At 41.2% G+C, this 10,908-nt stretch overlaps 1 protein-coding gene across 1 annotated transcript; it reads right to left on the bottom strand.

Annotated features, from left to right (window-relative positions):
• Nucleotides 1-2,146: 2,146 nt before the first annotated feature.
• Nucleotides 2,147-10,156, bottom strand: SLC35G1 (solute carrier family 35 member G1). Its single transcript, XM_029916347.1, has 3 exons — nucleotides 9,985-10,156; nucleotides 5,009-5,189; nucleotides 2,147-3,028 (listed from the first exon to the last, which is right to left on the bottom strand). Exons 1-3 carry the CDS (start codon nucleotides 10,154-10,156, stop codon nucleotides 2,290-2,292), a joined length of 1,092 nt encoding a protein of 363 aa, XP_029772207.1. The 3' UTR covers nucleotides 2,147-2,289.
• Between the last annotated feature and the right edge of the window lie 752 nt (nucleotides 10,157-10,908).

The raw sequence follows: 10,908 nt of genomic DNA, 5'->3' as shown, positions 1-10,908 counted from the left end.
ATTTATGAAATAAAAACAATTTATGAAAATATATTCAGGATATAGAAACTCCAGTCTTTGCAAAATATACACACCCATAATTGTTACAATACACATCCTTGTATATACCTCGGACATTATAAAAGTGTTTAAGAATGACAGCCTGTAAAAGTTGAAAGAAGAAACATTTTCTCCAACCTTGGCCATATATTGTGACATTCAAGTGCTTAAACCACACTGTTGAAATAAAACACACCTCTAGTGTATAGGTCCAAAGGGATTTAACTCTCAAAGTCCCATAGGTTCTTTTACTGTGCAAGGTAAAGAACCAAGAGAGGGTTCCCTGAGTTAATTTACCATAGGTAGCTCAAGCAGTGGTTTACTTTCCATACTTTATCATGGAAATAAGGGAGAGAAGGCCATGGAAACCATCTCAGATCCGCCCCCCCCCCCCCGCCCGCCCGCCCCCACCCCAGCATTCCTATCTGTGCAGCATGGCTCTTCCTACAAGAGGATTTCTGTCTAACCTTTGAGCTCTAAAATGCTCTGATTCTGTGACTAAGATATTTGCAAAATGATGCTCCTGGAACTCTATACTCCAACAATGATGATGAGGCTAAAGTTATAATGATAGTGTGACTCCTCAAAGTAGACTTCATTTAGAATTTGTCAGGTGGAAAGCATTTAGGAATCAGCAAGCCAAAAATTCCCTCTTGGAACTATTGGAAAAGATCCTTTCTCACCAAGGCATAAACCTCAGGAGCCAAGTTCTTTCTTTCTTTGGAAGAATTGTGATAAAGGGGAGAGAAAGAGCCTATAATCTTCCAAATCTACAGGCTTAAGATAGTAACAGATGCTAGGTTGGACAGTAAGAGTTGGAGACCATTATAGCCTCACCCGTAAAGGAGTCACTGTGATAAAGAATCATTTGCATGTACCTTCTACTTGCCGATTAACCTCCCAAGCTTTCCTAAATATTATATTCTCTAACTGCAGAATATTGGCCTGATGAAGTTTCAGATATAAAATGTCTGAATTCATGATGTTAGTATCATGGTGCAGCACTGACACTGAATATCATACTGATATACCAGAATTTAACAGTGATTTTTTTTATTATTCAAGATACTACAGAAGTCATCCAACCATGGATTAACAGGTCTTTACATTTAACATATCGCATGAAGCACATATCACAATTGCATAATTCCATTAGGGGAAAAGACTATAAAAATAAGTTTAATAGGATTCCTGTATTTAAAAAAAGTTTAAAAAAAATATATGCCAAAGACCTCTAAATATTTGGTGTAGAGAGGGTAAGGGAGGTACCTATTAGGGTGAACCATAATGAACTATGGTTTTTGTAAATTAAAAAGGTAAGATGCAATTTCATATGGTTCAACCTAATAAAATCCTGAGAAAATTGTATTTGGCATCACACTATAAATTCAAAGAGAATTTATAGAAAATCACATTTCTAGTGAGGGGAAAATACTTCAAGATGGAAATGTGCACACTGGTTATGCCAAGATTTCTCTCTTGTAGTTTAAAGACCTGAAATCGCAGAAAGTTAAGAAAAATGTAGTGCAATTTCAAAAAAAAAGAAAAAAGACAATTAAAATTATAGAATGATAGTAGTGAAGACATTAAACTTCTAGCCAAACCTGGTGATTAAAAACTTTTTTAAACTTTACGTATAAAAATTCTGGCATCAAAATGAAAAGGCACTCGTGGATTAAAAGAATAATTATGTATAAAAGCCTTAAAAATAAGGCTAATTCGTTTGTATTATTAACACCATTAAGTAGGCACCTTTTCTAAGTTTCAGCTTTGGCCTCCTAAACGGAATCATTTAAAATCAATTACCGATATAATACTAATTATAGCAGCATTATAATCAATAAGTTTCTTAGCCTCTACACTCCTAAAAGAGCATCTAAAATTCCCCCCCACCTATATCCCCTCAGTACCAAAAATACACTTTAAAAATTTACATTTATACCAGAGTCATAAAACATTTTGCAGTTTTTCCTCAACTAATGACCTGTCCTCTTACTGTCACCACCCCAACAACAGCAACAAAGAAACCAAAACCGAAACGTAATAGAGAAAAAAATAATTGCTAGACCACACTAACTGGCTCTTAGCTAATTAAAGCCATACCATATTTAAAAATGGTACTTTAATTACAAAATTTATTAAATATAATCAGTGAAGGAAACGCACACTTTCCAGGTGTGTGCGTACTTGGTGTGTCCACATTGGGGGATGGCACATGCGGAAACCAAGGATGCACTTCTGTGACACGCCTCATTTGGAGCTCTGGCACCATTTCCGAATGGCAGCACCAGTACTACTGGCTACTACGCACAGGGCCCCGCCCACTGTCCACCACGTGGGCACATCATGAAAGAAAATAATCTGGAAAATGAAAGCAAAGACCACATCCAATGTCCTCATTAGTGCCACTGGGCCTGCTTTTTCTATTTGGAGGGCTTTCGTGAGAAACACCTGACCCCCCAAACCAAACAGGCCGACGAGGATGAGAAAAAGCCTGTCCAATCCGCAGTATGGCAGGCTCCATTCCCCCAGGATGAAGAGGACGATGATGCACTCAAGGAGACCGAGTACGACGTAATACCAAATGCTCTGAAAGTAGTCCACAGACTTCCCCATCTTTCTGATGATGACCATGGTCACGGCGGCGAGGATGGCATGTGCCACCGCTGCGAACGTGCCCTTCAGGTGAACGGAGTAGCTCTCCTCCGTGCCCGCAGCGCTGGCTCCAAACAGAAACGGGGGCCTCACGATGAGGATCACACCGGTGATCGTGAAGGCGGTGAAGAGGGCATCCCAGGGACTGTACTTCTCCTTGAGAAATATACAAGCAAATATGGACGTAAACACTGGTGCGCTAAACGTGATGACGGTGGCGTCAGCCAGGGAGGTCGCCTGGTAAGCGTAGTACAAAAGAATCATGGCGGTGGAGCCCAGGGCCCCTCTGAGGAAGAGGAAAATGCGTTGACCTTTGGGGCCTATGAACCCGTTTCTGTAAATTCAAATGAAGGCGTGCACATTAAACCAAGGTGGTATTTTTTTTAATTGCAATTCATATTAGACATTATTTTTAAAGTCCTATCAAAAGATAAAGGAATAGTAAATTAATTTTAATGCCCCAACTGAATATTATACACCTTCAAAAAAAAATGGTTTCTAAGTATAGCTAAAGCATGTTAAGTATTCACAGTATAAGCCATTTTAGCAGAAGAGAACTCCATAAATAGTATAATTACAATTCAGCAAATATAACTTTTCTCATATCTATACATGTTCACAAAAATGACAAAAGGAAATGTTCATTTGGCTAAACCTTAATAGGTGGACTCCTAGGTAATTTTCATTTATTTTCCCCAAATTTTCTACAATGACAATTTATGATTTTTATGATAAATACAATTTCAAGATTAAGCTGTCGTATATAAGAAAATTTGGGCTAGTATGTACTGCCAATCTTATGAGTTTTTCCATAAAATCTGAGACAATGCTAAAGTTTGTTTTAGCCATTGAATGTGAGACAACTTTTCATTATTCTCTGCAGGAGGAATTAAGATACACTGAAAAAGAACATGTAGCATTTGGTTAAGCATAATAATTGCTACTCCATTTTTTTAAAATTAAATATTTACCAAGTAGAATGCTGGGTATGTTTTAGGCTAGGTGTAGCCTGCTGACCTGTGCTAGCACTGAATACCTTTAGGGCAGCCTATAAGCCTGACATGAGGTCCCACACTTCATTTAGAAATGAAAGTGTGGTCACTTTTGACCCATACTTTAAGAAGCTAAGAGTCTTCCATGATAATGAAACATAAAATAGGTCACAACAGATTGGTGCTAAGGATTTAAAAAATTCTTCTAGTGCCTTCCCCTGTCAATTCTTCTGTTGCAAAATGGGGAAGATCATTGTGTTAGCATCAGTTGCCACCCTTGAAAATTTCCGAATTCTTACCATCATTTCCTAAAATATTTTGACTTGTCCACATTTAAATGGGAATTTGACAATATTAATCTTAGTAGATTTTTCACCAAATCTTCAAGATACAGGATAACTATTCTAAATGAATCTGTATTATAGACACAAGGCTTTGGAGGCAAGTGACTGAAACTTTTAGTTTGGGGCTTATGCATTTTTTGCCCAAAGACATTTGAAAGAGTAGATAGCTACCAGGAACCAAACTGGTCTCTCGTCTAAGTACACTTGGGTGTGTTGAAGTTATAACACAGGGGTGTGAAGAAGGCATGATTTTAATAGGGGAAAGGGTGGGGAGAGGGTTCTGTATGGAAGGGGGAGAGGCTCTGAATGGGGAGAGAACAGTAAGGATGGGGAATAAAGACAGTTTTCATATACTGTTAAGATTCTACACAAAGTGCTCTGATCTATAATTAATTTTATTTGGATCTTGCAGCTAAGGTGCAGGGTAGTGGACAAAGATTATCATTCCGTCCAATTCATAGATGAGGACACTAAACATGAAAGTATTTAAAAAGGCCTTGTTCCAGACTACCTTTTCCCTTTCCCACATTAACCTAAGGGGAAGACCCTGATACTATTATTACTTTAATAATCTGTCTCCCTGGTAACAGAGCAGTCCATTCTACTGAAAGAAACTTGATATTAGGAGACACCACCACTTCCTCTCATTTACTTTTTTCTTCTAAATACTAGTTATGCAAGGGAAAGAAGGGAGGGTGATACAAGATGGGGGAATTGTACAAGGAACACTTTGTTCTCAAAATGGGGAGTAGAGAATAACTTAACTCTCCCCCACACCTCCTTGGGTATGTGGTTTGTGCTTATGAGAGCATCTTATGTGGATGAATCCTTATGACTTTTTATTAATCAGAGCCAAACAATGTAGGAACTGGTAAAATCTATGGAAGGAATAAAGCAGCACTATAGAATAAATAAGTAGATCAAAAGATTTACAAACATTTGTTAATACCTTCTACTTTGTAGGTAAGAAATACTTACTTTCTGTATATTAAGCAAGGGATAACGACTAGCATTTGGAACACACATCGGAATGCACTAATTTCTACAGCATGGACGTCTTGCACTTTTTTAACAAATAAAGAGCCCACTGAGAAAAGGAAGGCAGACAATAATGTATAAAACAAGCCAAGTCCACGACAGGGTGCTTTCTTCTTGGCTTCTGAAAAAGATTAAATTCTGGTTAGTCCTTGCTTCCAAGTGTATGTTTTAATATTTTCACTTAGGAATTGAGAAAAATGGAACAGTGTTAATGGCTAACAGCCTACAAATACTATCTCCTAAGCATTTTCCAGACCTGAGCCATTTTCCCCACCAAGAATGAGGAATCATTGATAAAGGCAACAATTTAAACCTATAATTTTTAAATGCAGTTTTACCCTATAAAATGGATTTCCTTTGGCTCACTAAAGAATCATCACTCACTTATAAGTAAAAAAGAAGTAAAAAAGCTTGCCAAGTCAGTGAGAGAAATCTTTAAGAAATGCTTGTCAAGATGGCTAAAGAAAAATGTTTCCAAGTGATATTTTATATCATCTCAGTGGTGAACCTGGCTTTATGAAGAAAGTGCTTTTTTTTGGACAACAGTTTATAACTGTGTCCTATGGCTACTTGTTGATTATCTTACTTCCCCTACAAGCCTGTGAACCTTTCCAGGCTAGGACCTCAGCTATCTTGTGTATGTCTGGCACATGGAAGACCCTGATTAAACATTTGCTAAATGAAAAGAATATGAGAGAATTCCATGGAAAGATGCAGAGTCTAACATCATTCATAACAGTATAATCTGGGAAGGCTCTCTGTTTCGTTAATTTGAACCATGAATCAAATCTCTTACTTTTCATGGTTTATGACTTATCTTCCATTTAGAGCATACAGTCTTTGAGGGCAGGAGATAGATAACCTACCCCCAACCTCAAAGTGCTTTAAAACAAAATTTTTAAAAAATTACAACTGCCATTTAATACCAACTTCTTGGCTTGATTCGAACCAGGAAACTTCTGCTTTCACTAGGGCATCAAATATTGCCAGAGTCCAGCTCCAGCAGGTCCAGGGTTCCCCTGAAGGATGGACGGTTGTCGGCGAGACAGAGTGAGAGAGCCTCAAGTTTCTTTCTGATCATCAGGCAGGCATCTCTGCCCTTGTGGCAGGCATCTCTGTTCTGCCTGATTCTCCAGCTTTATTTGTGGCAAATCCATTAGTGAATGTATGAGCATTAAACTTTTGTTTAGCACTTCTCCTGTCTTAGTTACTGAACACAGGACTAGAATCTGTTTTCAATCTTATACTTACCCCAATCCCATCATTCAGGAGGAGCAAAATGGGACAGGGTAAGCAGAGAACTCCTTAAAAGGTAGGTGACACACTGAGGAACATATTAGTATTTTTCTTTCTTTATTGAAACTAATACAAAAACAAGGAGAGAATGCGAAGGAAATACTGGCCCTTGTCAGTTAAGAGTGTAGCAAAATGGAAGAGTGTATGGGCACTTGCAATTTCTAATAAAACTAGTATTACCATTCTAATCTAGGAATTTATAATGTATTACTGAGCTAGAGAACAGTATTGCATAATCATGGTTTTTAAAAATGTCCTTCTCTGATAAATGGAAACACCTGGTAATACATTTCAGTATCCTCATGTTAGCTAGGTACCTTTGCCCAGGAATGACAAATACTTTGTGAATCAGGACCAAAGTATGACGATGCACAATCTTTCCAGGGGCATTCCACAGCCTGACCTTTGTAGTAAGAGATGCCATTGTGATCAGAGGCCTCCACCTCTTCCTGTTCTAGGTACACAGTTGAAGAGAATCATTTGGAGCTAACAGTCATCATGTCACAGGTTATATATTGTAAGTACCAGAATCTTCCACATTCTGTTCAACACCTATGTGGCTCAGATACCACAGAAACAAACTGCACATACTCACTCAGCCCATGAGAAGGAAGCTTTAGAAGACTTCCAAGTTAAGCACCACAAAATACATGTCTTGGCCTCCTCAGTGTTCAGCTTCTGAAATTTCAGGGTTCAGGTCCAAATAAAATAATTTTTCTTAAAAGAAACCCAACCCATACATAGAACCTACACCCCCACACAGAACAGAACAGGAAGATCCAGGACAGAAAACATCTCTCTGGTCCATATTTCAAGGATCTTCTCCAACCTAAACTTTTGCATTTTTCTCCAGGAATATTTTAACTTAACATGGTATTATAACCCTTTTATTTATTTATTTAATTTTAACCCTTTCAAAACTTAATTTTATGCCCTTGTTCTGATTATCTTGTCTCTTAAAAGACTCACATATTTTCTTGCCTATAAACACCTAAGACCCTTGATTGCTGACCATGACAGGGCAGTTGTTACAAGGCCTGGCTCAACTTGATTATTCCTTATGAGGGTGAGGCTTGGTTCCACTCAGACCTCTTACTGGATAATAATTTCCATTCTGCTAATGGAGATGAACAAGAGAGTAGCATAATCCAAAGAGGCATTTGCTTATGTAACATGCTTCCATGATCATATTCCACTACAAGCATAGCTAAATAATTCAAATTAAATGGCCATAGTGCAATTTCCTGAGTTAGAAGAAAACTGAAAAGTTGTTCAGTGTTTCTATCCTCTGCTTTAAACTGGTGATTCACAGCCCTGGCTGGGAATCAGAATCTGCTGAGTAACTTTGTAAACTTCAGTTGCCCAGCTCCACCCCAGACCCACTGCTACAGGATCTCTGCGACTGTAAAAGCCCTACCAGCTTGAGAACCACTGCCACACTAGAGAACTCCTTCCAGGGGCATGTGAGGCACACATCTAAGACAGCTTCTTGCTTCAGTCTAAGATCCACACTGTCCCTCAAGAAAATAAACAGATATCTTAGGATAGCTGTATGCTGTCTGTGAAGGTTATCCAAGAATGTAGAAAAATGGGTAAAGTTTTCAATGTGAACTTGAAAGTCAGCTTTCTTGAGATAAACAATTGGATCAAGCAGTTAAAATGATATTGTCACAAAGTTCAATGACAACAAACAGTACAGTGGTTTTAAGTGTTTCTCTGGGAGTCCTGTTTTCAGAATATTATCTGATCACCTTACGATAACTATTACTAAGTCTCACTGTTAGCAATTTTCTTTGAAGTTAAAAGAGGCCACAAGATTCTTAGGTGCAGTTGCTTATAAAGTTTATCATTTTGCCACCTGCTTCCTGAGCGTACAGTATTCCTCTTTGGCTCACAAACAGCGGAAACATTTAAGAGTTTACAAGGACTGACTCAGCATTCCACCAAAATGACATTCAACCATAATAACTGGTAAAGTGAGAATTCACCTCTTCACAAGCTACACATCTGGTCTACATATCTTGGAGTAACCCCTTCTCTGGAGGCACCAGCCCATGCATAAATAATCAGAAGTCTGATCATTTTGGGGGCGCCTGGGTAGCTCAGTCGGTTGAGTGTCCACCTCTTGATTTCAACTCAGGTCATGATCCCAGAGTCATGGGATCAAGCCCCATGTGTGGCTCTGCACTGAGCATGGGGCCCACTTGGGATTCTTTCCCTCTCTCCCTCTCTCTCCCTTTACCCCTCTCCCCTGTGTGCTCTAAAATTATAAGAAAAAAAGTTTTTTAATAAAAAGGAAAAAGAAATCTGACCATTTCTGTTAGCATTTAGGACAAAAATGGAGCAAGAATCATCTTCTGGGTTTCATCTCTCTAAATTGGGGAAAGTTCATAATAGGGAGAAGGAGGAAATGGGGTGAGGATAAGAGGCATAGAAATTGGTGTCACACTAAGAGGAGGCCACCCAGAGGTTGAGATGGTGCAGGCTGTGTAACTTTGTCTTGAAAGGAGATCTACCAATTTCCTCTATTTCCAGGAAAATGCTCTAGGTAGGTGGTGGAATTTAAGGAGAAATGTGCTTAAAATGCACTGTGGTCAGTAGAAAGGGCCTAGGCCTGGGTCTCTGGCATGCTGGGATCCTTAACCTTGGTGCTGCAGGGACCTGTGCCACATCTCGCCCACACATGCCAGATCTAGGAAAAACAAAGCAACCTTCACTCCCAAGCCCTCACCTGATTCCTGGGCTTCACTTTCTTCATTTGTGAAAAGAAGAGGTTGAACAAGATCAAGGTGTTTTTATAAAGGGTCTCTGGCTTTGGACAGGTCTGTGAACCTCTTAACAATGTATGTAAGATTGTGCCTCTGCCTGTTTCGGATTAATTGCTAAGAGTCCTCCTATATTTCAGGTATACAATATAGTGGTTCAAATTCTTAAAAATAGAAAAAAAAGAATGTATTACAAAATATTCATTATATTAACAATGGACATTTGGTTTAGTTCAGTGAGTTGTTATGAATAAAGATATTGTAAAAATTTACAACAAAAAAGTCTTCCTAACCCCAAAAGCTTAAGAAGCAGTGGTCCCACTCAACTAGACTGTGCTTTTCAACTTCCTCTTCAGGGACCACGGCTTACCACTGTGATCAGCGTTCACGGTTAGCTCTCTACCCCCAACCTCGCCTGCCTTTCTTACTGAACCCCCCAACCTCACCTGCCTGCGGGATGGCCTCTCTTACTGACCCCCAACCTCATCCGCCTGCGGGATGGCCTCTGTTACGGGCCCCTCAACCTCCGGCAGGGCGCACAGAACTGCAATCTGACTCCGCTGTACTGCCCGCAACACTTTAATTATAGGAACAGTTTCAGAATCCCAAAAGGGTTCCACACACAATCGGAAACTTTCTCCGGTCTTCGCGCCCGCGGGGACGAAAGAGGCTTCTGCTTTGCAGACACCCCAGGTGAGGGCTCGAGGGTTTTCCCGAGCTCTGGGCAGGGTAGGGATGGGGGCGCGGTCCTCACTGAGCCGCCGGCCCACAGCTGCGGGGACCCTAGTCCGTTGGCACCCGCCCCTCCCAACCCCTGAGGCGAGAGCCGCACCCGGGTCTGCACCCCACACTCACCCTGCGACGCACCCGAGTCGCAAGGCGAGTTGCCGCACACCCAGCAACTGCAGGGGCCGGGTGTCCCCGCTGCTTCGGCCGCCGCCGGCTCCTCACTCGCGCTCTGTGGCGCGTCGTCGGTCAGCGGCAGCCCTGACTCTGGCACCTCGGCGGCCCCGTCCACGGGCGGCATCTCGCGACCAGGGGTCTCCCCCGAGCCGCGGCGACTAGTGCTGGGAGTAGCGGCTCCGCTGCCCGGCTCTTCCGGCCCGCGGCTGCGGCGGTGGGGCGCATGCGCGCGCGGCCCTCCTCCTCTTGCTGGGAACCGCGCTTGTCCTCCGCTGCCCTCTTACCTTCAGCTCCTGTAGCCTCCTGCGCAGCGGGAGACCGGTCGCCTCCCTGGTCTGCGGCGGTGCACACAGCTGGGCCAAAGGCGTCCACCCCTCTGCTGCAGTCTAGCTAGACTGGCCAGCGGCTTGGAGTCATCCTTCCCCAGGCACAGTGGACCCTTTTCTGTCTTTGCAAAGAGAGGGAGCGACGCCAATGGGTCTTGTGGCCTTCTTTTGGAGTGGGCCATCAGAGGTTAGGAGAGTGTATATTTATTTATTGGTGTGGCACCGCATTCAGCCCCTCTAGATTACCCTGGAGACCTTACCAAATACTGTGCCTATCTTTGTCTCGTTGCCAGTTATGCAAGGAAGGGAGAATTTTACTGGTTTTAGGTTTAAAAAAAGGATTAGCACATAACTATAGGGGAAACAATATTTGCAAGACTGGGACAGAACCCAGTTAAATGTTCTTTGTAACAGTAGGCATTCATTATTGATCTTTTTTTTCTTTCTTTTCTTTTTTTCTTTTGTTGTTGTTGTTGTTACCTGAGACATCCTAATTTGGTTAGATGTAAGATTACAATAATCTGACATAATTGCCCTCAGTAAAGTAAAA

The sequence above is a fragment of the Suricata suricatta genome, chromosome 2 (genome assembly GCF_006229205.1).
Source record: "Suricata suricatta isolate VVHF042 chromosome 2, meerkat_22Aug2017_6uvM2_HiC, whole genome shotgun sequence".
NCBI classification, from domain to species: Eukaryota; Metazoa; Chordata; class Mammalia; order Carnivora; family Herpestidae; genus Suricata; species Suricata suricatta.
The sequence above is the reverse complement of the archived record's forward strand: the minus strand, read 5'-3'. Positions and strand labels throughout refer to the sequence as shown.